At 49.3% G+C, this 27380-nt stretch overlaps 1 protein-coding gene across 3 annotated transcripts in view; it reads right to left on the bottom strand.

Annotated features, from left to right (window-relative positions):
* The window catches only part of CC2D1A (coiled-coil and C2 domain containing 1A), a 988624-nt gene that overhangs the window by 670120 nt on the left and 291124 nt on the right, over positions 1-27380 (bottom strand). For all 3 annotated transcript variants that reach the window (XM_069604374.1, XM_069604377.1, XM_069604375.1), the window contains 3 exons: positions 14725-14817; positions 14513-14649; positions 13398-13470 (listed from right to left, as the gene is read on the bottom strand). In XM_069604374.1, the coding sequence (XP_069460475.1) occupies positions 13398-13470; positions 14513-14649; positions 14725-14817 (303 nt within the window). The remainder of the gene's footprint in view (positions 1-13397; positions 13471-14512; positions 14650-14724; positions 14818-27380) is intronic.

Below are 27380 nucleotides of genomic sequence, written 5' to 3'. Positions count from 1 at the left end.
CGTGCCACGGGGCCCCTCCGACACCACCGCCTCGAAAGGCGTCAGGGGCGCTGAACGAGTCGGCGCAGAGAGAATCGGCGTCGAGCGAATCGCCGTCGACGTCAGCCGCAGCGCCGCTAGCATCGGCGGCGTCGACACAGGCCTCGAAGCCAGAGCTCCGAGCTTGTCCTTTGATGACCTAGGCGCCGACAGCGCCGACGACCACCTCGGAGGCAGAGCCTCGAGAGAGGTTGTCGAAGACCTCGGCGCCACAGGCGTCAACGTCTTCCTCGAAGACTGCACAGGATCACGCAGTCTGGAGCGCGTCGAGGACCGGGAACGGGCATGGCAAGAACGGTTACCCTTGTAACCTCTTTCGCGAACCGCGTCGACCACCCGAGCCCGAAGGCGTGCGAGCAGTGTCTCTCGACCGATCACGACTGACCCCACTCGGAGGCGTGGACAGACCAGTGCCCTGCGATTCGAGAATCGCTAACATCTTCTTCCCGAAGGAAGCCCAAGCCTCCGGTGTCGCTTGCATGGTGGGATAAGCGACCTGCCGACGAGCAAAGTCCTCAGAAGAGGACGGGGAAGGCGACCGATGCCAGCGCTTCCGGGAATGCCTTGAAGAGGCAGAGGAGTGGCGAGACCGACTCCTGGAAGGAGACCCACTGGACCTCCGACGATGACGCGGAGAGTCGCCTCTCGAATCATCCGTCGAAAGCCCCGCAGACCTTGACTTCCGGGGCTTAGACACCCTACCTACCGACAACAACTTCTTGCGCGCCCGCAAGGCCTTGGCCGTGAGCGACTGACAGTCGACACAGTCGTCCGTGTCGTGGGCCGCTCCAAGGCACCAAAGGCAGGCGTTGTGCAAGTCCGTTACCGACATCTTGGACCCACAGCCCCGCATTTCTTGAAGCTCGGACGCTGGGTTGAAGACGAGGTAGACATCGTCAAGAACAGGCTTTTCACAAAAACCGAACATGTTCAAAGAACCGAGAAGAATATAACAAACTCCAAAGAGTCGAGGAGTACCGAGATTCACGAAGCGAACACGTTCGTGGAAAAAACAGAACTGAGTCTACGGGCGTCGTGCGTCCTACTTATCAGATTGGGTGACGTCGGCCATCGGAGGAGGTCCTCGTGGACGGCGCATCAAGTCATCGACGCAGGACGCAGACGCCGAAAATTTTCCGAAGCAGCACAGCTGTGGTGATTACTGTCAAAGATATGGAATACGTCGGAGGACCCAATCCCCTCGAAACACAGTTTATGCTTCTCTCTCAAAGCAAATTTGCCCTTGCATTTGGGACAAAAACTAAATGGAGTCCTCTCCATAGCGGAGGATAGGTAGAGTGATGAAGACCAAAGAGGTAGAAAAGGGAAAGGCATTCTCAGATTGTACAGAAATGTCCACCCCACTCTCCCTACTGCGTTGGCCGGCTGGATAGCCGTAGGGATAGTGTTACAGGCACGCCCATCTCGACGTCCCCTTTCGATTCTCGAAAGACAAGATGCAATACTCCACAGTGACCACTAGATGTCAGACTATATGCACAGCATGTGATCCTAAGCAGATTAACAAGCATCAGAAATTGAATTGCTGAGGGGGCGTGGCCAGCTAACAGAAAATGCGGACATGAAGTCTGTGAGCTCCCGCGGCTGCCTTTAAACATCCCAATTAATATCCTGCCCAAGCAACACTTGGGCAGGATATTAATTGGGCAACTACGAAAAGAAACGCATGCATCGATGGGGCATAAAGCATAGATGATCGAGGCCAAACTGAAGGATCGGCTCTGCTGAGGGAGTTTCACCAGTTGAAAGTTCCTGCCTGATAACGCCACAAACCATCAAAATGGCAGACGGGGCGAGCCGAGAATCTCAGACAACTGACGTGCCCGAAGCAGACACATCCTAACGGGCAGAGCACTAGAACACACTCTCGTACCCGTGTGGAGCGACCACTGATCCACTGCTGATTGGATCTAACCCTGCTGCGGGATCGACCCAGGATAGAACGACCGACGGCCACAACTGCGGGAAATGTCCGACGGCGAGCTCCCACAGTCTTTGGAACCCCGCTGGCTGGCCCCGAGGCCCTGCGGAGCACTACTGCAGAGGCGAGGCTGACTGCCCAGAGGGAGAGGTGAAACCGATCCATCCGAGCCCCCCTCCGCCCAGGTGCCAACACCCACACCGGCGGGGAAAAAAGGGGAGAAGAGGAGGTGTGACGGCAGAGAACGGACACTAAAGGCAAGTGCAGTGTGGGGGATTGTCTGGGGCTTTGCACACATGGCTGTGCCAACTTGGACGCTGCCATGCCTGCCTGTGATAATCAGACACGGGCGGCCACAGAGCCGCGCTGCCAGAGGTGCACCCCCCTTCCCATCAAGTGAGGAAGGCAGAGGTGGTCGACGGACCACCCCCCACATCAACGCGTGAGGCACAGCTTCACACACTGAGCTCCTTGAATGCCAGCGCTGATTAACTAACCTGATCCCATTGCACTGTTATACGCATACACATGGGATAAGGAACATAGTGGAGCTACAAAAGACGCCTTACTCCATTTTACCCGGAAAGTGTAAACAGTTTGCAGGAGCCCCACAACATGTTCAGACAGCGACGTAACTGCACAGACCCATGAGCGGGAAACAATATCCATTCTGCGGCTGAGTCTGGCCAAACAGAGCTTAGGACAGCCTAGAGAGGGAACCAAATCTGACACAAGACACCCCTTACTCCAGCAACTTCTGCAGTGGGTCGGGAGGTCGGTGGGTCCAGATGGGTGCTGGATGCCCTAACCTCACAAGGAAGCAATAAACCTGCCAAAAAGACTCCAGGCCATACCGGATCCACTGGCCGAACGCTGCTGCCTTGGCCCGGCGCACAGAAGGGTAGCCTCCTCCGTACCACAGACATTCAACCTGCGTTGCTACCTAGCACCCACTGCAACTCTAGACACTGGCGTAGGGGCTACAGGCCTATGCTCTGAATCTAGTCCAGGCCGCACATCCCTCGTGGCATAGATTCGATTCCTGCACCCGGAAAGTGCTGGACCCATGGGCAAGGATAAAGTTAAGAAGCAAGCTGTACAACACAAAATGGACCAATATACTAACTTGTCCACACAAAGTCAGGACGAGCTAGAGGCGAACACCGGCGCTTCCAACCCAGAAATCGCACTGTCCCTGAAAGACGTCATGGCTGCCACAGCAGACTTGCGTGCCTCCATGGAGCAAAAAATGGACGGCATAAGTATGGACGTGTCACTCCTGCGTCATGAACTACAAAAGCTGACGTCCCGCACTGGGGAGGCAGAGCAGTGCATCTCCAATGCCAAAGATGGTATACGAGAGATGCAACAACAACTCGCCGGTGTCAAATTAGAAGTTAAAACAATGGCTGAAAGAATGGGCGAAAGCGAAGGCCGATCTAGGCGCAACAATGTCAGGATCCTCGCCTTGCCCGACAATACAGAGGGGCCTAGCATGGAGATATTCCTTGAACAGGGGCTCACGGACATGTTCGAACCAGACTCCTCCAAGTTCTTTGCGATCGAGAGGGCACACCGCATACCATCCGGAAAGCCGATCCCTGTTGCACCTCCCCTACTGTGAGAGCAAAACTCCTTAATTATAGAGCTCGGGATCGGGACGCATTGCTTCAGAGAGCGAGAGCCAAAGGTACGTTGACGTACAACGGCGCTAGAATTGCTTTCTTCCCTGACTGCACAGGAGAAGTCCAGAAAGCAAGACCGTCTTTTGATCACCTGAACAAACAACTGCACGTCCTCAATGTCAAATATGGCCTCCTCTTCCTGGCCCAGCTTAAAATATATCATAATGGAACAACAGTCCATTTCATCGATCCAAAAGAGGCCTGGAGATGGGCAGAAAAATCACATTGAAGGAGACTGGAGAACTCTGAGAAACAGACAGAAACCTGCGAGCCGGACAAGAGAGAGGCCCATTGCCGCCACAGCAACCAGTGGTGGACACCCAGGGCGAGGAGATGGGGTGACAGTGGGTGACAATCATCTGGCACAGATTACACAATGCTGCATGTTGACCAAAGATGGAAGACATTATGGCGGCCACTAAAAAGGTGCCCCCCCCCCCCCTGCGTGGAGTTCTAGCAACGCCACACCAGGAGGAGAACTGGTTTGTTTAGCTTTTGGCCACTTTGGCTGGTATTAATTGTTGTGAATAATTCAGGCAACAGATACTTCTAGTTGGGTGGAGTATAGGGAGGGGGAGGGGTTGGTTAATGGTTAATAGTTTTGTTACCCCTTTGGTCCGGAAGGAGACTCTCACGCACATTGTAAGAACCCTACACATGATAAAACAACCGTTGCTGCACCCGCGTGCAATACGTGAGAAAATACTCGCTGTCCCAATCACCATACTGAATGGCCCCCATAAACATTGAAGCTAGAGCCCTCCGAATCCTGACCTGGAACGTTAATGGGCTGGGTGGAGGGATCAAAAGACGACTTGTCACACAGTTTCTAAATAGACACGCACCACATGTAGTCTTCTTGACCGAGACGCACCTGGTCATTACCACGTGTAATCTATTCAAACGTACCAATTACAAACAGGCAATACACGCTGGCTTCACCATGGGTTCCCATGGCGTCCTTGAACTGGTACATAAAAGACTGCCCTTCACTCTTACAGGAATGACACAAGATACTAGCGGTAGATTTGCACATGTCACCGGGTCACTATGGAACAAGACGATCGCAATGCTGGTGGTCTATGCCCCCCAGCACTATTACCTGTGCTAATATAGGATATTACGCCCATAATCGCCAGAGATGAGTCCGACCTTATTATTATTGGTGGGGGCTTCAATGAAGTTATGGAAGTAGAAACAGACCGTACACAGCTAAGGGGGAGAAACCCTTCCATCCACACCAAATTAGCCACTTTTGCCACGGCGTTAGGACTACGCAATGTGTGGTGGGACTTACACCCGGGCGTGAGGGAATACTCATATCACTCCGGGGTGCATGCTTCACTGTCACATCTGGATTACTTCTTCCTCCCAGCACCAGAGATAGACAGGGCATCCAAGGTGACCTTACTACCCCAAGGCATATCAGATCATTCCCCTTTGATTGAGCCGACTACGACCAGACCACGCCCTCCGCCCATATGGTGTCTAAATGACTACTATATGGGTTTCCCGGAGCTATTAGAACAGGTACATCTAGCTACGACGACATACACCGGATCAGTAGACGACCCGGGTGTGCTGTGGGAGGCATATAAAGCAGTACTGCGGGGTGAGATTATTTCTTGGACCATGGCGCATTAAAAAATAAAAAAAAAAACACCTGCAAAGCATGATCGAGGCGGAACGACAGGTCACTAGCCGAAAATGATCACTTGAATCTCGACCAGCCTGAGACCCACCGCACACTAATGCAAGCCCAAAAACACCTCCAAAATGTGGCATCAGACTGTGCTAGGCAGGCCCATAGAACGATGAGAGCCAGAATCTATGAAACGGGCGACAAAGCGGGCAAAATGTTAGCATGGTTGGAAAAGAGAGATGAGGGTAGTCGCCAAGTAAGGATGATCAGTACGGAGAACTCAGAATCACTGGTAACTGACAGTGACATAGCAGAAGGCTTTGCCTCCTACTACGCATACTTATATAAACCCCCTATGACACCGATTGACGTTTCCGTGCTGGATGGGGTCACACTTCCCTCCCTCTGCATAGAACAACAGATCCTTTTGGAAAAAGACATCACAGAAGAGGAAATGGCAGCAGCCATGTCGGAGCTTCAAACCGGGAAAACTCCTGGACCAAACGGCTGCCCAATAGAAATGTGCCATAAACTAGGAACAAATGTGATTGCTCCACATCTACTGCAAATGTTCTCACACTCAGGGCGCACACACTAAAACTCAGGGCGCCCTCCCTGCAGACCTGCGAAGAGCCACGCTAATAGCGATTCCCAAAGCAGACAAACCGCCCGACCACTGCTGCTCTTATAGACCAATCTCCCTTATTAATAGTGATACCAAAATCTTGGCAAAAGTGCTTGCTAATAGACTGCAACAGGTTATAACATCACTGATTCACCCTGACCAATGCGGCTTTATGCCGAAAAGGTCTACCCGCATGAACAGCCATAGATTACACTCAGCATTAGAAAAGGCTTCTACCATACAAGGCCCACTGGCATTACTCGCAACAGATTTTGAAAAGGCATTTAATTTGGTGCACTGGGAGGCAATATGGGAAATAATGCGTTGCATGGGATTCGGGCCACTATATCAGAGTTGGGTACAATTGCTGTATGAGTATCCTGAGGCAGAAATGAGAGTTAATGGTTGGCCCTCGAGGCCTTTCAAACTGGGAAAAGGGACAAGACAGGGGTGTCCCCTATCTGCATTGATATTCGCACTGGCTATTGACCCCTCCTCCCTCGGTGGTGCTGTTGCGAACATCAACGTCATGGACCGGCTTCCGCTGGGCAGGCCAACTGGGAGGATATGGTCTCCTGGTACGCGGACGACCAATCTATTGGAAAGACCTGCATAACTCCTGCACTGCGATAAACCTCCTGAATAGATATGGAGCATTTAGTGGACTCTGGGTGAACTGGTCCAAATCGACACTATCCCCAGTAGACAAATCAAAATTTGTGGTACCAGATAACTGTCCGTAACGAATTGTGATGAACCAATTTCAATACCTTGGTATACAAGTCACAAGTAACCTGAGTGACTATGTGGACAAAAACCTCCACCCGATCACGGCTGGTTTCACAGAGGATACCCGCCACTGGCTCTCCCTCCCACTGACCCTGCTGGGTAGAGCAGCGTTCTTCTGTTTTAATGATGACCCTCTCCCGTTTCTTATACATATTACAAAACGCCCTGTTACACATCCCTCAGAAGGAATTTCAAAACATTGACTGCATACTCAGAAGGTTGCTGTGGTGCAGTGGACACCCCCATACTGCATTGTGTACCCTCCAATGTTCAATATGGGAAGGCGGGATTGGTCTACCACACCTACAGTCCTACTACTGGGCCAGCAAAATGGCTGTGGTTAACGATATGCTACACAGAGACAAATCACTACCACACAATAGAATATCGAGCATTGAAGAACAGGGCAGGCCCCAGATTGAACACCTTTACAATGTAACAACCCTCACATCCCCTCGAACCATGCTGTCACATATTTGTATTTGTATTTTATTAGGTTTATATAGCGCTTTACACCAAAGCACTGCACATTTTAACAGGATACATTTAACAATAACAGAAATAATAGTAACAATAGAAGCAAGATGCAATTTTGAATCAGACCAACAAAACAATATGTGGGGCAATTAAGCAGCGCACAAAAACGTAGGCTGGGAGGCGATAATCACCCCACTACAACCGCTGTGGGTTAACAGGAATCTTCCTGAGGTGAATAAACTCCCGAGATGGCACAGCTGGACGACTCTTGGGATCAACACAGTAGGGGACATCATCACTGGAGGTAAACTGGTGCCTCTCGAATCCCTAGTAACCCATTTCCACCTCCCACTCACTGAATGGGACCACTATACACAATTACAACACGCATTGAGGTCTCATCTCCAAGAATTGGCGAATATGCCTGAAAGCAATCCTTTTGAGAGGAACATAGTTCAGGCAAGAATCGATACTAAAATCACATCCACAATGTATAATGTTATAACCTCCTTTGCCACGACCAAACTATCAAGCCTGAAACTGAAATGGGAGAGAGATCTCGGAACAATACAATCAGAGGACTGGGTGACGGCCCTCATGTACCCCCGGGAGGTGACAATCTCTGCCAGACTCCGACTTCTACAGTTCAAAATACTGCATAGGATATATTACCTTAGAGTGGCGCTCTACAGGTGGGGGAACATTACTGATCTGCAGTGCCTCCAATGTAAAAGGGAAGAAGGCAACTTTTTCACATACTATGGGAAAAAGACAACATCCAACGGTACTGGCAGCAATGCTGCAATGAACTTTCACATGTACTCGGGAGGGAGATATGCAGAGATCCGAAACTACTGCTGCTTGGGATGGAGGAGGGAGATCTGTCCAGATATGAGAAACTGTTTTTATCAACGACCACAGCACTAATCAAAAGGAGCATTGCGAGGCTGTGGCGTTCAACGGTAGTCCCCCAATACGAACAATGGATTTCAGACGTGAATGTGTGCATTATGATGGGACATAGAGTATTTACAGCTAGAGGTTGTCCAAGAAAGGCTGGTAAGATATGGCAGAGGTGGGAAGACGCGCAATGAGTACTGCAATTGTTTGGGTGAGAGACAAAGCACTGAACGTAGGGGAAAGCCTGATCAACTTCTGGTGTAAGCGATGAGACTTTGAGACCCAATCTTTATGTCTGTATGTTTTTTCTATGCTTTTCTTTTATGTTCCTATGCTTTATGTGCACAAGTGATATTTCGTAAATGGTCACTTAGGACCAGGTTTGACCCTGAGGTCCCGTAATTTGTTCATTTTATACATGCAAAACAATAAGAAATATATCTTTGTATATAAAGCAAGTGAAAAAAAAAAACATTTTTTTCCCTGAAAAGATTTTTAAACTGTTGTCGTGTCGACTCAAGTTTCGCGCCAGGCTTGAGAAAAGTCTCGCCCATGGCCCTCATCAGGACAAAAAGCACACACTTAATTTTTTATCACATTGGTGTTTGTAGTCATATTTTTTTCCATTGAGTTATCTATTGTTTTCTCTGTGTATTCCTAGAATGTTTAACTTGGGCAGTGTTCTGTACTGAAAAGAGTGGTTTCACTTCTCTGTGTCACTGTTACCCATCGAAAAGGCGTAGTACTTGAAAACGGGCAATTAACTTCTTTTCAATTGTAAATTCGTGAACGGTGCACCTGGGGTGCAGGCCACAACCAGCTTGAGCCCACATGGACCGATACTAATTAAGCCACAAAATCCATTACACTAAGTGCCACTGGTGAAACAATGTTTTTTTTGCCATTGGGTGGTTCCTCGCACTACGGACCATTTCTGCCCACTGCCAATGCTTTATCGACTTCCCAAAGAAAACGTAATCTGTAAAGCTGCCGCGCGGTGTGGTAGGCTATTTGAAAAGCGCGACGAGGCAAGGGAGGGGAACAAGGGAGGACAAGACAATCTTACTAGGCCCAGTGACATTGAGAACGCGCAAGTGCAGGGGAGCAGGAAGGGGGGAAAAAAAGTGCCAGGGGAAGGGGAGGAGGAGAAGTGCGAGACATGGAGAAGACAAAGAGTAGTGTGGCCAACAAGTGGAAGTGCAGGGGGTTAAGTGTAGAGAGCAAGGGTTAGAAAAGTGCAGGTAGGGGGACTGTGGAGTTGCAGATACAGCCCCAGTGCAGGGGTGTCAGAGGCAGTGCAGGTGTGCAACTGGGAGGTTAGGGACCTGGGCCCGTGTTTCAGGAGGGTAGCCAGGTAGACCAGTGCAGTATCAGACAGGAGATCAGCAGGGAAGTAGAAGATGGAAGGCAGAAGCAAAGAGGAAAGTCTTGAGCTGCATCCGGAACCGCAGAGGGTTCTGCTCAAGTTTCAAAGAGACAGGGCGGCTGTTCCAGAGGGAAGCACCAGCCAAAGAGGGAGATCTGCCCCCAGCTCGCTGCTTAAGAAAACCACCTGACTCTCAAGGAGTTCGAGGTGGAGGAGCAAAGAGCTCAAAAAGGAAGATACTTCTGAAGAGAAAGCTGGAGATATTTTGGTCCCAGGCCCCAGAAGGCCTTGTGGACAATGCAAAGGGTTTTTCACTTGCAGCCACTGGGAGCCAATGGAGAGATGTCAGTGCTGGAGAGATACAATCCCTGGGTTTAAGGCCAAGGACAAGTCCAACAGTCCTGTTCTGGATGAGTTGCAGAGGACGGAAACTAGAGGTGGGTAGATTTAAAAAGAGGCTGTTACAGTAGCCAAGCCTAGTGAGAACCAGAGCTCTGGAGACAGTGAGCTTCTGGGGGAAGGAGAGGAAAGGAAGGATACCTCTGAGGAGGTGCAGTTGGTAATTTGACTTCTTAGATACATTGGAAATGTGAGGAGAGAAGGAGAGTGTGGAGTCAAAGATAATCCCTAGGTTCTTAGCCTCACAGATGGAAGGAGGAAGAGGGCCAAGGGAGGCAGGCCAGAGAGTGGAGGAAAGGATGGGTGCAGGTGTGCCGATGAGGAGGATCTCTGTCTTACTGGCATTCAGGAAGAGATCATTGTTGGTGCACTACTCCTGGATTGCAGGAGTCAGGGATGAGAGAAGGAGAAGAGCCGGCAGAGGGGAGCCTGAAGACGAGCTGGGTATCATACACATAGGACTGGAAGTTGGAGCAGAGAGCAGCAATGCGGTGGACGAGAGGTGCTAGGTATTGGTTGAGCAACCAGGAAGAAAGGTTAGACCCCTGGGGAAAACCACAGGTAGAGAGAGATGGAGGACCAGGGAGGGTCGATCAGAGAGGAAAGAAGTCAGCCAGGCCAGAGCCTGATCAGTGATCCCCAGATCATCACAGAGCAGGAAGGCATGGTTGACCGTGTCAAAGGCAGAAGAGAGATACAGAAGGACCAGGACAGCGGGGAGGTTAGAATCAAGGTTGGAGAGCAGGTCTTCACGGATGTTCAGGAGAGCAGTTTCTGTTCTCCTGGCTGCTCTGAAGCCAGACTGATGGCCATGGAGACAGCCAACAGATTCAGTGTGAAGATTAAGCTGGGAGATGGCAAGCTTTTCCAGGTGTTTGCCCAGGAAAGCAGTAATAGATGATCGGGTGCTAATTAGCCGGAAGGGAGGGGTCGGCTGAGGGTTTCTTGAGCAGAGGTTGCACAAGAGAGTGCTTAAGGGGGAAGGGAAGGTTCCAGAGGCGAAGGAGTGGTTGCAGAAGTCAGCCAAGGTTGTAGCGAGGGTGTCAATGTGGTCCTTAATGGTTTTGGAAGAGCAGCAAAGAACCTGCTCAGATGAGGTTTTCATAGATCGGACTTGTCTAGAAACCTCATCAGAGGAGAAGAGAGGAAAGGCAGAAAAGGGGGGCCGGGGAGGTGGCCGCAACAGGGCCAGAGGAAGAGGAGAGAGTGGAGGAAGAAGAATGAGAAGCAGAGGGTGGACCGGATGTCCTGGGTTTTAGAGATGAAGTGAGAAGCCAGGGCCGTACAGAGGGCCTGGGAAGGGACAGGGGAGGTAGAGACTGCAGCAGGATTGTCCAGCGCCTTGCAGATTTTAAAGAGTTTGGCCGTGTTGTTAGAGGCCGCAGAGACTCAGTCTTGGATGTGGTCTGCTTGGTAAGATCAGAAAGTCGGCATTGCCTTTGGAGCAGGTGGCAGGCCAGTTTGTCAGAGGATGTACAAGATGCCCTCCATTTCCACTAAGCCACCCTACACTTGCGTTTAAAAGGTGACAAGGTTAGAGTCGTACCAGGAGTTGCACTTGATTTGAGGCTTCATGCGGCTCCTCATGACTGGGGCAAGTACATCAAGAGTGTCAGAGATAGAATGGAGCATGGAGAGGGCTATGTTTGGTTTGTTTGTTTGTTTGTTTAGTATTTATTATGCACACCGGACCCGAGAGTATAAGGGCGCAAAGGCATAAGAAAACGTACAGCTGGGTGCAAGTTACAATTTACATAGTGTTAGTAGTGAGCAAGGATTAAGCAGTGTGACAGTATAAATTAGCAATATAAGAGTAACGACTGAGCAAGTTCAGCAGTATATACATCCAAAACAGATTTGTGCATTCATTTATCATTTGATTCTATTAACCAGCTGATCACGTTATGCCTGGATTTGGAAAAGGATTGTTCCATTCTCAGTGGCGTAGGTAGCTCGTTCCACAGCTGGGCTGCTTTGACAGGGAAACTGGAGCCTCCAATAGTGGAGAGTTTGAATCGCGGTACCTGGAGGCGATTAGTATTAGCTAGTCTGGTTATTCTGGAAGATGCTGTTCTAGAGAATCTGTTTGCTAGGTATTGTGGGGCTTTGTTATTTAGACTGTTGTATGTGAGGGAAGAGTGCGAGTCAGCCAGAGGTGCGGGAGGGGGAGAGAAAGCTTCAGCGAAAGCCTCAACTGACACACGCTTCATAGGTCGAATGACTGAGAAGGTGGGTGGCAGTTTGGTGGTAGGATTGGCCTGGGGGGTAGAGAGAGAGATGGGAGGAGAAAGTAGTCACTCCAGGAGAGAGGAGTGGTGAGAGGGTTAGAGAGGGGGAGATCTGAGTATATCAGATCATCAAGAGTGCCCTGCAGAGTGAGTCGGGCCAGAGGGAAGAATAGAGAGAGAGTCGTAGAGGTCCCGAAAGAGTCCTGTGGCGGGACAGAAGGCATCCAGATGGATGTTGAAATCTCCAAGGAGGAGGAGTGGAGTGGTTGAACATGCACATATTTTACATTTCTAGTCCTTTTGATGGCACAAGCTGCCCGCTGCCTCTGCTTATTCACTCCTTTCCCATCCGTGCGCAATATTCGATGCAATGCAAGAAGCAAGCTGGATCAAGTTGGATTTGAGACACAATTGAAGGCCTAAAGCAGGGATTGCAATCTTAGGCGCTCCAGATGTTTTGTACTATGATGCCCATGACACCGCTCCATCGAATATGCCACCTGGGGCTGAGTGAAGCTTTAGTACAAAACATATGGAGAGGCAGAGGTTGCAGAGCCCTGGTCTAAGGCAATCCATTGGTCAGGCCAACATTTCTTGCTCCTCCATCTCCTCTGAAGTCTATGGTAGGTCACACCTATGGTCCCACCCTCAAGTCACATGTGGTGTGCTCCTGCTACATGTACCTGTATGCTCTGAAAGGTAGCCTGGCTGTCTCACCTTTGCTTCAGACTAGACTATGGCAACAGCCTAGATCTTGAGCTGCAGTTGTCAACCTCTGCAGGCTCCAGTCAATTCAACAATAAACTGTCACGCAAACCACTACCTCTGCATAGACAGCACACCTCTGGCCTCACTGAACTGTCTTCCTGTGGCCAAGGGAACCCAGGTGAAATCTTTTTGCATTGTACATTGGGCCTTGAGCACTTCAGCCAGGCCTCTTCGCTCTTCAAGGCCAAAACAGTCAGTCTTGATTCTCAAGCTGCCTTTATTGGAGTCCCTTTCTGAAACCACCTGGCACAAATAGGAAAAACCAACTTCAGCCACACAATATAGGACTTGCTTTTCTCCCAGTAGCCACTTACACCCAAAGTTTCACCCCATTTGCAAACTGGCAACAGGAGACCACATTAGTGGTGTACGTTCCAGGCCTATAGAATCAAGTAGGTGATCCCACAGGTTTGTGAACTCTTCACACTAAACACATATATGGCCAATCAGAGGCAACTTACAGAGAGCTGCATTTAAGCTCAACATCCAACGAGCAGACCTGCTTGGATTTTCCCTGGAGTTAAAATGCAAAGTCACCTGGTGGCACTGGAAGTTCAGAGTAGTCGACTGTTTTCCCAGCCTTGTGAGCACGGATGGCCTCCTGGTATTGCTAAAAGAGAAATTGATGTTGTATGAGTAACATCTCAATACCACTGTTTACCTTAAACACACACTCCTCAGTCCTATGAAGTTACATGCCCCCCCCCTCCTCCCTGCCCAGAAGCATTACCTTAGCCCACACAGGCTACATGCCACACCCAGATAGTAACCCAGATGCACTGCTTCCTCCCAAGCCAGCTGCAGCATATGCACTGCCTGCTCCAAAGCCAATTCCACGACCCCACTGCCAGTTCTGTGGTCAGCTCCAGAACCAGTCTCCCCAAATCCACTTCCCATCCATAGGCCAGATTCCCAGTCTCCCTGCCCACATGCCAGAGTTACCGGCCCACTCCAAGTTCAAATACAAATAGGCCCAAATACTTCCTACCCAGGTCATTTCCCCTCCACACCACCAATGACCCCCCCCCCCCCAACAAACTGTCTGATCACAGGCAAGAGTCCCTGCTCACTCCAGGGAAAACTCCCAATCTCAAGGCTCTCACACACAAGGGCCATAGCAATACTGCCTTCACCCAGGATTGTGCTCATCCCTGCTGTCCTCTCAGGCCAGTTGCCTGCCAACACAGCCCTCTACCACAGGTTAGCACCACGCCTGCATTCTACTGAGGCCAGCTCCCAGTCCCTAATACCCTCTCAACCTGGTCAGTTCCCCAGCCCTACAGCCCTATACCCCCCAGACCTCACCCCAATCTACTACAGGCATGTCCTCCAGCTCAACTGCCCTATCCTTTGATGCGCTCCCCTGCAACTTACAAGGCAACCAACCAGGCAAGTTCCTAAACCCACGTCCCACCTCACAGGCTAAATTAACCGACCACTGGGCCCTCTTCTAGCTAGGTCTCTGGTCTGGTTTACCTCCCCCAGACAGGTTACTGAACCGCTACCATCATCCTGGGAAGTTGAGGTCAACGTTCCCTCTCGAGAATGATGCCTGGCTGATGACTTCTCCCAGGCAAGTTCCAGGCCCACTTCCCTCATCAAAGGCATCTCGGTGCATTCTCTTAAGTGGAATAACTGCATTGCCGCCTCACCTTTACGATGCGTTCATGCATCCGTGCCTTGCGGTCATCCCCCTTCTCCTTGGCCTGGGCTGCTGCAGTCTTGTACCGGTCCATTCTCTGCTGCATGGCTTCCAGCATGTCCCTGGGAGCGTAGGGTATTCCTGAGACTTAGAGGAGACAGTGTGAATTAGGACCCTGTCACTGGCATCTCTTCCAAGCACACAGAATAGATATGTTCATACCCGGGGGAGCTGCGCTTCCAGCAGGGATCACTTCTGTAGGACTTGGAATCAAGTGCTGTGGAGACCGAGAAAGCATTTGCTTTGGGGCCTGATCTGGCAACAAAAAAAAAACAGGAGATCATTGAACCAATAAGTCAAACTAAAGTGAGGCAGACAGAGTTACACTAGAGAGCGCAAGCCAGAGACCGACTGAGGATGATTTACATAACACTGACCAGAATACTCTAGGCTTAACCTTGGGTATATGCGTGTGCTCTCTCTATTATGCATAGAAAATGAATTACCTACAGCTTAATACATTACTTTGGCTGCAACAAGAACAATTTCTTACACTTGACGTCTTAGCGTAACTAGTCAAGTGAATCCTACTCATTCCATCATTCTTCCATGCACTCTTAGGCGTACGACCCCACTACTTGAAACATGTTAATATTAGTTGCGTATAAACTGAATATATGGCAATTCAGATATAAAGAAATAACAGTTATATTCCATATAAACCTGATAACCGTTTCTGCTTGTAACCTGGGTGAAATCCCTCGTCCTCAGATTCAAAGCAGGATTTTCAACCAACAGTTCAACATTTGGGAAGTTCTGTCTGCAACAAAGTTCTAATGATAAAGTTCTTATTACTTCAAAAGTCTCTCAATTGGACTTTGGCCAACAGTTCAACATAGACGACAAGTCTATGTCTCTCCAGTTGTAGAAAAGTATTCAGCACAACTTCTTAGAAAAAAGAAAACTCTTCCACAGTTTATTTATATTAACAATAATGATTTCACAACAGTTCAAAACATATTTCAGTGGTCTGGCCACTTCTTCACAGTCTTTAACTACAACACAGTACTTCAAAGACTTGCACCTGGTCCACTAACCTGCCAGGCTTACCACTACAAAATCACTGCCCTGGTATACTCTCGCCTGCCAGGACTAAAACCCGTAACACTACTACAAGTACTTCAGTGGTAAAGTTTACTTCAAACAACTTAGCAAAGTCTTTTTATTTTCAACTACAGTATTGACTGCTTCTTCTCAGAAGACACGATACACATTGGTGTGGTTTGTTCCACACGTGATTGCCACATACAATGCAGGTTATGCTCCTCTCACCTGAATGCTTTCTATCAGGAGGGCTGCTCTCCTGTTACTCTTGTTTTCCCACTCTTACATCAACCAAATGCTGAAAATGACTCACACATGCTCTTCTTGGGCTAAAACAATGCTTGTTTAGGTATTTTCCAACTATTGACCCTTTTTCACTCTGGTAATAGGACTTACAATCTGCTTGCTTCTTAATTTCCCTCTCTTGGCTTTGGCAATAAGTCTTGTTAGCTTGTTTTAGTATTGTTCTCTTTTGTCTTTGGCAATACTGGTTTTAATATTGCCCTCTCTTGGCTTTGTAATAGTTTTTGTTAGCTTCTTGGGATATTGCCCTCTTTTGGCTTTGGCAATTGTTTTGACCTTTGTGTAGAATTATAACAAACTTATCTACTCCCAAAGCTCTTACTCTACCCACTTTAGCTTCTTGGTATCAGTTTGATATTCCCAGTCGGTCTTATTCTGCCATCTGAACCTCTTAACATCAGTTCGGTATTCAAAACAATCGTTTATAGCCAGCAGGCGATTACGGAGCGTTACGGGGTCACACAATGATCGTGAACTCACTGGGTACTGCATATGTGTCCGATCGCTCTGCTGCTACAGTGCCTTTCACTCGCTCTGCATGTCAAACTGCTCCTCATCCCGCGGCCTGCGGCGGTTGGGAGAGGAGCGTACGTCGCTCCACAGACACTCTGGTGCTTGCCTACAGCCGGAGACCAAGTTACGATAGGGAAAGCTTTTTAAACTTGTGCTTCCATCCGCGCAACCCCTGCATTCAGGGCCATCAAAGGTGGAAAAGCTTTCCTCAGCAACGCTTCCTGCCGTGCAACTGCTGCATACAAAGCCTTTAAACGTGGAGACTCTCTTGGGACAATCACCTGCTTTGGCAATAGCAGCGGTTAGGACCTCTCTGCTTTTCTGCTGCTACTGCAATATGGAATCTCTGCAGTCCCTCCACCTTCTACTACTCCTAATGGCCTGCACCTGAGGGTGCCTTTCATAGTCAACAGTCCCTCTTAGGTATGGGTCATTAGAACCAGTAGACTGCACCTGGCAGTCTAATGCCTCTGCATCCTTCTTACTCGTCCCAGTACTTTGGGCATTGTGCGACTTGAAGTCCCCAATGTTCAAATGACCATATTCTCACACAGTTCCAATTTTACAGTAGGCCTTTAAGATTGTAGGGTCTTAGGGAAAGTTATTGAAGGGGATTTCCCATGCCTCTCCACACTAGATTATTATTGCTAACACTAGGGCATTATTAACCTGTGTCTACTAGGATAGTACTGCGATTATTAGACTGCGCCGAACACTTAGAATTCACCACATACTGACTTGCTTCACATCTAGAAAGCACCACAATAGAACAGCACCGTGATCATCAGCCTCTGCATTTCCAGGATAGTACTGCGATTATCAGCTTGTGCCTTTCTAGGATAGTAAGGTAGAATTGTGAACATTAGCCTGCGTTGCATCTAGATAGAATTGTGAATGTTAGCAAATGCCACATTTAGGTAGAATTGTGAACATTAGCCTGTGTCACATCTAGATAGGATTATGTATGTTAGCAAGTACAACATTGGGATATAATGGTGAATATTACCAATGCCACATTTAGGTAGAATTGTGAACATTAACCTGTGTCGGCTCTAGATAGGATTGTGAATGTTAGCAAGTGCCATATTGTTAGGGAGAATTTTTATAATTGTGCCAATTCCCTTCACCTTAGAGACCCCCAGCAAGTCCTGGATTTTGAGGACTTGATTTTTTTTTTACCAGGAGAGAGTAAGCCTTTTTTCCCCCCACTCATGTATTTTGATGTGTTTTTTACTCTTGTGATCATTGATTATGGGGTTTTAGACAACTCCATAGGCATCATCCTTTCATGCGTGTCACACAGCAGCCTCCGTGCAGTGACACAGGGAGCCTTTTAGGCTGTCCCAAGGTTTAAACACCTTCTATGGGATAAACTACTGTTACCTAGAGAAGGTAAGGTTAAATTGGCTTTACTAGTCTTTTTAAATTCCTAGACCCTGTACACCCTATCTTCGAATAGAGTGCAGGAGGGGTTACCTAGTATCCCCAATGTCTAGAAACTCATGTAGCAGTCAAATGCTACTCTTTCCAATAGAAACGGCTGGTGGCAGTGGTTTTACAACGAACTACCATGATTTTTCCTGACCGCGAACACCGGTAGCTAAACATCACGGGAGCCATGTTTTTCAAGATGGCATCTGAGCCCCCTTTGTTTAAAATAGGTCCAGGTCTTCTTTTTTCGCCATTTCTTTTTGAAAAGGTCCTTCCAGAGTTTGTCTCTGTGCACCAAACCGGGTTTGGTCCCTTTGTTCCTACACCTTTGGTGGGATTCACGACTGAAGACAGCGTCTGGTGCCTGAGTGTCTGGCCAGGAAGTGAGGGAGGTGCCCGAAACTCCCAGTGCTTAGTCACCTAGGAGACCCAAATGCACTCTGGCATGATTGGCTGGCTGACTCTCCGGCAAGGACAGGCCCCCTGCTGGGTGAGTGGCAGCTAGGCTGGAATAAATGGGAGAAAACTGTTTAAAAGGCGAGTCTCTTGGCTTGGAAGGCAGAGTCAACCACTGGAATGAAAGAACCGGAGACGAGCTGGAAGAGGACAGCTGCTGCAACTCCTGGACCGTTGGTTTGCCCGGTGAAGCTAAGCTGCAGGTCCGAATTTCCAAGTTCATCTTGACAGAGAAGCCCTTCAAGGACAACTTATCCCTTTGAGTTGGGGGGACCAATCAATTTGTAAGCCACCTGGACACCATTCTCAGAGCTGGTTGTATTTTCCTCAGAGTGCTGCAGGAAACCGAATAGCCAGGGAGAAGGACACCAGTTTGTGTGCTTTAAGACAGCTACCGGAATCAAAGATTTGCCAGTTTGCCAGCTTTGCGACTAGTCCCTGTGCAGTGCAGAAGTCCCGACGTCCTCCCTCTTGTCCCAATGACTGAAGCTCAGGAACAGCGAGATCTGCAGGAACTGCCAGGAATAGAAGTCTTCAGCTGCATCTTTTTCTTCAAAATAAGGTACTGTGAAAACCTGACCGAGAGAACTTACCTCTCACTGCGAAAGTGTGTACAACTTTGGCAACTTGCAGGCCTAGTCAGCTTGTGATCCGACATATGAACCTTTCTTCTGTGAACTACTTCCGAGAACTGTGGCAAAGACTTTTCCGTTTAAATACCAGAACCGTTTTTACCTATACAAGACAATAGTCCATTGACTTTGGGCTACCTATTGCATTGAATCAACTCCTCTGGTGAGCTCAACTATTTGCACACTTTTAAAGTAACTATCATTCGTTTTTATTAACTTATGCCTTTTTGCTCCGACTTCAAATGCTCTGAATGCCATTTTGCTCCTACTTCAAAGTAGTTTAAATGTGTCAGAACCGGTTAGCGTGAATTACTGTAGTAGATTTGTGTGTGATATAAATTGCCTCCTTTTAGTGAATGTTTTCTAACTGTGTAATAAATTAATACGTGTTTTACTAAGAAACCTAGAGTATTGTGTCTACATGAATACTTGCAATTATAGACCACCCTTACAAGCTCACATTCCCTCTTGAGATAAGCCTGGCTGCTCAGCTCGCTACCAAAAACTGTGTGGTACAGACTTATACCAAAGGTTGGTTTTGCTTACACCTGTAGTCCTAATTGTGTGTAGTGGGCCCAGAGGGTACTGCATACTAACTTTGCCTAACACACATTGGGATATAATTGTGAATATTGATGTGTGTCACATATATACAGGATTATGAATATTAGCCAATGCCGGATCTAGATAGAAATGCAGTGATATTCATGCGCCACATCTAGAAAGAAGGTGGAAACTTAGTACATATCATTTCTAGAAAGCGAGGCCAATCACCAACCCACTAACAATTTCACCCCCTCTGCATACACCTCTCAAACACAACCACAACCCTAAAGCACAACAACCGCACAAACTTCACTACACCGCAACAACAAAAAAAAACACAAATAGCCTCGCAAAACAGCACACGATATCTACCGACGGGAAAGCACCCCCAAGCTCAGCAAACGATGTTAACTGAACTGAAGCTGCCAACAGGACATTACTGCTCTCTTGCACTTACCCCGCTCATTCCCACTAAACCCCCCACCCCCTTTAGGGAGAATTCTCAGAACAACAAGTTACTTTCTTACATGGTAAAGTTCTTTCGATGGGATGTTCCAACGACGTATTCCACATCTATGACAGGTAATCACCACAGCTGCTTCAGAAAATATTCGGCATCTGCGTCCTGCGTCGATGACGTCGATACGCTGTCCTCGAGGGCCTCCGTCGAGCCAACGTCACCGGAAGTTATAAGCAGGAGGCACGACGCCCGTAGCCTCAGATGTAGTTTTTCCCAGAACGTGTGGCACCAATCTTCTGCCAGTATGACCACAGAAAACCTTGCAGAAACATAAGCTGCAATCGCATGAGAAATTCTGTAGCGGGGCAGGCTGGGAGGGAACAATGTGGAATACGTCATAGGAACATCCCCTCGAAAGAACGTTACCAGATATGAAAGTAACTTGTTCTTCGAAGAGATTGGTTCCTCTGACGTATTCCACATCTATGACAGACTCCCAAAGCAGTACCAACATATGGAGGAGGGAAAAGAACTTAGAATTTTAGAATACCCAATTAAATTGCAGAATAGAGGACCGCCTTGCCAAAGGCCAAGTCCTGCCCATGGATAGAATCCAGGGAGTAGTGTTTTACGAAAGTATGGACAGAGGCTCATGTGGCTGCTTCACAAATGTTACGAATGGGAACATCCCTCTGCAGAGCAGTAGAGGCAGCCACACCTCTAGTAGAATGGGCCCATAAGCCTACCGGAAGGTCCTTACCCGCCAAGCGGTAACATTCAGAAATTGTCAAGATAATCCATCTAGACAAAGTCTGCTTAGTAACAGCTTGCCCCAAACGCATTCCAGCGTATCCTACAAAGAGTTGATCCTCCACTCTGACCCGGGACATGCGTGAGATGTAGAAACTTAAAGCTCTCCTAGGATCCAACCTATGGAGCCTCTCCTCTTCCTTACCAGGATGTGGAGGAGGATAGAACGCCAGAAGAATGACCTTCTGGCTTAAATGAAAGTCTCTCGCAACCAGGACTAATGTCTGGCAGAGGGACTCCCAGGACCCCCCTTGTTAATTTAAATGAAATTCCGACAACTTTCGGAAGAAAAGAAGGACGAACCCTAAGGACAACCCTGTCCTTATGAAACACTGTGCAGGGTGGCTTAGCAGATAGTGCCTGCAACTCACTCACTCTGCGAGCGGAAGTAACCGCAACTAAAAATACAGTTAAGGGTCAACAGTCTCAAAGGACAAGAATGTAAAGGCTCAAATGGAGCACCCATTAGGAATTTAAGAACCAAGTACAAATCCCAACCGGGCACCTGGAAAGGTGACGGTGGGAACACATTAGTGAGCCCTTTCAGAAACTGCAAAATTAAAGTAATCTTAAAATAAGAACACTCCTCAGACGAGCACTTAAATATGGACAGCGCCGCTAGGTAACCTTTAATGGTACCCACTTGCAGGCCCTTGTGGGCTAACGAAAGCAGAAAAGACAGAACCACAGGAATGGCACATGAAAAAGGATCCACATTCCTAACCCTGCACCAGTTGCAGAACCTTCTCTAATGGCACAGGGACTTTGTTTCAGGCCTTCTGGCCGAAAGCAACACCATCACGTCTTCAGGGAGGTCCCAATCCTTATAACCTCAACTTTTCAGAAGCCAAGCATGAAGGTTGAGGGACTTGACCTCTGGATGGAGAACCTGACCGCCCCTCCCGTGAGAGCAGATTGTTTCAGTAGGGAAGACGGCATGGAGGGCAGATGGACATGTTCAGAAGGTCCGGGTACCACGTTCTCCGGGACCATGCCGGAGCAATGAGGATCATTCGGGAACCGAACCTCCATAACCTCTGCAGCACTTGCGGAATGACGGGGACTGGAGGAAACACGTACAGCAGTGGGAAGGACCAACGACCGCTGACTGTCAACTCGTTGGCATGAGCTCCCCATCCCATGAGGGATGCGTTCGTCACGATCGTCATCTCCGACCAGGGTAGCCAAAATGAAGCCCCCTTCATCAGATGGCCTTCGATGGCCCACCACAGGAGATCCTGGGTGACTGAGAGCGGCACCTGAACAGGATCCGACATCCTGCCGGAGGACTGTGACCACTGTATCTTGAGAGCCCACTGCAGAGATCTCATCCGTAGCCTGGCCTCTGGCACCAGAAGAATGCAGGATGCCATGAGGCCTAGCAACCTCAAGAACTCGAACGCCGGGAGACTCTGGGCATGTTGAAACTTGTGCACCATCTGCACAATGTGATGAGCCCTCACCTGGGGAAGGAAACACTGCCCCTGGGATGTGTCGAGCACTGCTCCGATGTACTGTAGCCGCTGGGTTGGTGTTAAGTGGGACTTCTTTAAGTTGAGGGAGAAGCCCAGCTTGTGAATGGAGCGGCAGGTGACTGACAGATGGTCCAGGACTTGCTCGGGAGAGCGCACCCTGATCAACCAATCGTCCAGGTAGGGGTAGATGTGAATCTTCCCTTTCCCGAGATACGCTGCCACCACCACCACCATGAGCTTGGTGAAAACCCTCGGGCGGAGTCAATCCGAACAGCAGGACCCGAAACTGAAAGTGCGAGTCGCAACCGCGAACCTCAGGTACTTCTTAAGCCCGGGATGAATCAGCACATGAAAGTAAGTGTCCTTGAGGTCGGGAGACACCAAACAATCCTGAAGTTGAAGGGCCTGGAGGACTTGAGAGAGAGTAACCATCTTGAACCTGTCCTTCCTGAGGAGCTTGTTCAAACCACACAAGTCCATGATGGGTCTCAATCCCCCTTCTTTTTTCGGGATCAAAAAATATGGGGAATACCATCCCTTGTTCCTCTTCGCTACAGGCACCAGTTCTATGGCGCCTTTCTCCAGCAGGGATTTGATTTCCTGTGCAAGGAGCGGATCCGGACTCTTCAAAGAGAGATTCCCTGGTGGATTGTCGTGAGGCCTCTGCCGGAAAGGAAGACAGTAGCCGTGGGCTATGATTTCCAGAACCCACACATCTGAAGTAATGGCACGCCATTCTACAAGATGCTGCACCAGCATTCCCCCAACCGGCGAACCATGGGACATGACCTCATGACTGAGCTGAAGCGGCTGCAGCAGTGCCTGAGGGCAAAGAGGCAACTGCTTGAGCAGCCTTGGCACCTCAAGGACCTTGTTTTCCACCTCTGGTACTCCTACATTGGCCCCTTTGACTTGCAGCTCCCTTCGATCTACCAAAGGTAGAGTAGTATCGAAAGGAACCTCCCCTCCATTGCTGTCCCCTAGGACGAAAACGCTGAGGTTGGCAGACTTCAGCGCTCAACGACTTCGCTGCAGCCTTCGAGGTCTGCAACCTCAAGGCTCTCGTCAGTCTTGCTGCCAAAAAGATGTTCACCATCAAAGGGCTTGTTGAGAAGTCAGGCTTGTACATCAGGAGGAAACCCAGACTTCCGCAACCATGCAAATCTGCGCATCACGGTGCTCGCCGCCATGGACCAGCTGACACAGTCTGCCACGTCCAGTCCTGATTGAACGGATTCACACATGATATCCTTGCCATCCTGTACAAGGGCAAGAAAGCCATCCCGTTCCTCCCCTTCGGGAATATGTTCAGTCGCAAATGAAAATTCCACAGAGTGTGAGTGAAACGTGCTAAGGCACACACAGAGTTGGCCGTTTTCAAAGCCATACCCCCTGAAGAAAAGACTTCTTCGCCCAACCATCAAAATGTTTGTCGTCCCCATCAGGAGGGATGATGGGGTACAATGCCCGTTTTGCTGGGGCCGTAGCCGCCTGCACCATCAAACTCTCCGGAGTAGGGTGCATGGACAAGTAGATGGGGTCACCACTGGCTGGGCGGTACTTTTTCAGCAACGACTTACCCACTGCCAGGAGACTCTCTGGAGCAGTCCAAGCCGCCGCCACCCTTCTTTGCAAAGCCATATGGAATGGCAGTACCGGGTCAGTTGGTGGACCTTGGTCCACGATATCTGTCAGGTCATCCTGCAGAAAATCTACTGGTGGTGCAGACCACCCCAAGTACTCTGTCACCCTCGACATGAGGCGCCTGTACGAAGAGTCAGCATGCGTACCAGGCTCAGGCCTGCCAAACTCAACCTCCGGGGAGGTATCAAGACCACGGGCGTCGTGCAAAGACTGACGCAGGTCTTCCAACTGGCTATGACCAGATAACAGGACGTCCGGAACCTCATCAGGTAGCAAACCTTCCTCAGACCCTTCCTCCACCTCAGAAATATAATCCAGATGCTGGAACAAATCCCTTGAAGAGGGCACAGAAAAAGGCTTAAATACAGGCCCAACTGACTTCTTCAGGGCCTTCCTTGGAGTTTCCACCGACACACAGGGTACCTCTGGTAAAGCCTCCACAAAAGGCATTGAGGGGGTTGACGGATTTGGCGTCGAGTGTGGCACCGATGGCTTCGACAAAGTCCTCAAGGGCGGACACCCGAGCGTGTCCTTCGACAGCCTCGAGGACTTCCTCGGAGGCAGAGCCTCAAGAGAGTCCCTCGTCGGACATGGCGCAGATGGCGTTGACGTCTTCGAAGACCTCACAGGCTCCGACGGTCTTGAGGGCGTCGAGGACTGGGACCTGGAGCGGGCATGGATAGAGCGATCCACCCTGTCCGATCGGGACCTCGAAGGCTCCAGATGATTGCGCCGACCGCCCAAGCACGAAGGCGTGCGAGCGGTGGCCCTAGCCGGCTTCTTTCGAAGGCGTGGACGGAACGGAGCCCTGCAATTGAAAATCGCCATCATCTCCGTACAAAATGCATCCCATTCCGCAGGAGAAGAGTGCTTGTTGGGACAAGCAACCCGAAGACGGGCGGAGTCCTCGGACGAGGAAGGCGACCAGTGACCGTGCTTCCGCGAGTGCCTCGAAGAGGCAGAGGAATGGCGGGAACCACTCCGGGCCCGAGACCCCCTGGACTTACGCCGATGGCGCCGAGAGTCGCTTCTCGAATCGTCAGTCGAAAGCCTTGCGGATTTCGACTTTTGGGGCTTGGACACCCTACCGACAGAAAGCTTCTTCCGCTCCTGCAAGGCCTTGCCAACGACTGGCAATCATCACAATCATCCGTGGCATGGTCCTCACTGAGGCACCTGAGGCAGGCGTTGTGTGCTGGTCCGTCAGCGACATCTTGGAACTGCAGTCCCGACACTTCTTAAAACCCGGCTGCGGGATAGAAGACGAAGAAATGATATCTTCACAAACAAACAAGTTCGAAGAACCAATAGAAATACTCAGAAGAACCGAGGCGTGCCGAGATCCCCGAAGTGAACACGTTCGCGGAAAAAACGGAACTGGAGGCTATGGGTGTTGTGCGTCCTACGTATATCATCCGGTGACGTCGGCTCGACAGAGGCCCTCGAGGACAGCGTATCGACGTCATCGACGCAGGACGCAGACAATTTTCCGAAGCAGCACAGCTGTGGTGATCACCCGTCATAGATGTGGAATACGTCGGAGGAACCAATCCCTTCAAAATGTGCTAATTCCTCTCTACCTTAGAGACCCCCAGCTCTTTTGCTGGACACTAATTTTTTGCCTGGAGAGAGAAAGACCCTTTTACCCCACTCTCTCATGCATTTAAATGTGATTTTGATCTGTGTTTCTTTTGGTTGTGGAGTCTGAAACTCCATAAGCATCACCTTTTGCATTTTGTCACACAGCACCTTCAGTGCAGTAACACAGGGACGTCTTTAAGATTTCCCAAAGGTTTAAATACCTTCTCTTGGATAAACTACTGTTTCCAAGAGCAGTGAAGTGAAAATGACTTTACTTACACTTGTAACTTTCTAGACCCAGCACACACTATCTTACAATAGGGTGCTGGAGGGGTTACTTAGTATCCCCTTTGTCTACCTTCTTATGTAACATTTTTATGTTACCCTTTCCTCGATGAATGGCTGGTGGCAGTGCTTTACTTTTAAGTACCGTGGTTTGCATTTACCACAGACTGCGTTCGCAGCTGCAGTAAAGCACCCAAGGGTGCCATTTTTCTCAAAATGGCCCCGGACTTCTTTTTTCGCCATTTCTTTGTGGAAAGGTTTTTCTTGAGATTTACTCTGCGCGCCAAACCTGGTTTGGTCCCTTTGTTCGCTTTACCTTTGGCGGGATTCAGGAGTGAAGCCCGCCTCTGGCTCCAGGGTGTCTGGCGGGGGCAGGAAGCCAGGGAGGTGGCCGAAACTACCGGTGCTTAGTCTACTAGGAGACAAGAATGCACTCGTAAGTGATTGGCCAGCTGGCTGTCCGGCAAGGACAGCCACCCTGCTGGGTGACTGACAGCTGGGCCGGAATTAATGGGAGAAACCTGCATAAAATGTGAGGCTTTTGGGCTTGGAAGGCAGAGTCAACCACTGGACGAAGGAATCCGAAGAAAACTTGAAGCTGCTGCAACTCCTGGACTGTTGGTTTGCCCGGTGAAGCCCTGCTGCTGTGCAGAAACTCCAAATTTGTATTGACAGATAAGCCCCTGCAAAGACGACTTCTCCCCTTGTGTTGGTGGGACCAATCAACTAAGTAAGCCACCTGGACATCCTCCTGGAGCTGGTTGAATTTCCACTGCAGTTGCTGCTGGAACCGAATAGCCAGGGAGAGGAACACCAGATCGTGTGCGTTGCTTTTAAGATGGCCAAGAGCTCCAGGAAGATCCTCCGGGCTCCCAGGAAGCTGGACTGACCGAGTCTGAGCCACCTCAACAGAGTGCTGGACCCAAGATGCAAGGAAAGCTCATCTTAACAGCCAGGAACCGCGGTGTTGCTATTTGCATTAGACGCGAGGAGCTGAAACACCGAATTGCCACTTGTTTGAAGATTGCCGGTTGTGGTCAGTGACCGTCCCATTGCAGTGCAGGAGTCCCCAGACGTCGTCCTTGTCCCCACGACTGAGGCCCAGGAACACCAGGATCTGCAGAGCTGCACATGAACAGAAGTCATCTGCTGCACTTTTCTTCAACCTAAAGGTACAGTATACTCTAAGAGAACTTACCTCTTGTTGTGTAACTGCACTTGTTCTCTGTTGGTGAGACTTGTTGTGGTTGCTCTGTAGAGTTGCTGCCAGCTTCTTTACTTCACAAGCCTAAACAGCTTGTGACTCTACTTTGAATTCTTCTTTTCTACAAAGACCTCTAAAACATTGTGCAAGAATTTTACTTGCCTGCAAGAAGTGCTTCAGGTCACCTAGACTTTTGCCCAATTGACTTTGGCTTAGCCTGGCTCCCTGAATGACTCTTCTGCCCTCTGACATTGTGTTTTGTCTTCCTTCCAGGAAGGGGTGAACTAACTTTGCATTGGGGGTTACCAAAAGTACTTACCTGCTTCAGAATATTTGTGTGATCTCTTGTTCTGTTCTAACAATCATTTTCTTTTTTACCAAACTCTTAAGTGTGATTCTAAATCCCAACAGTAGTATATTAATGTCCACAGTGT

This window comes from Ambystoma mexicanum, chromosome 3q (genome assembly GCF_040938575.1).
Source record: "Ambystoma mexicanum isolate Mex_15411 chromosome 3q, UKY_AmexF1_1, whole genome shotgun sequence".
NCBI classification, from domain to species: Eukaryota; Metazoa; Chordata; class Amphibia; order Caudata; family Ambystomatidae; genus Ambystoma; species Ambystoma mexicanum.
Note: the sequence above shows the minus strand (reverse complement) of the source record. Positions and strands in the feature narration are given on the sequence as shown.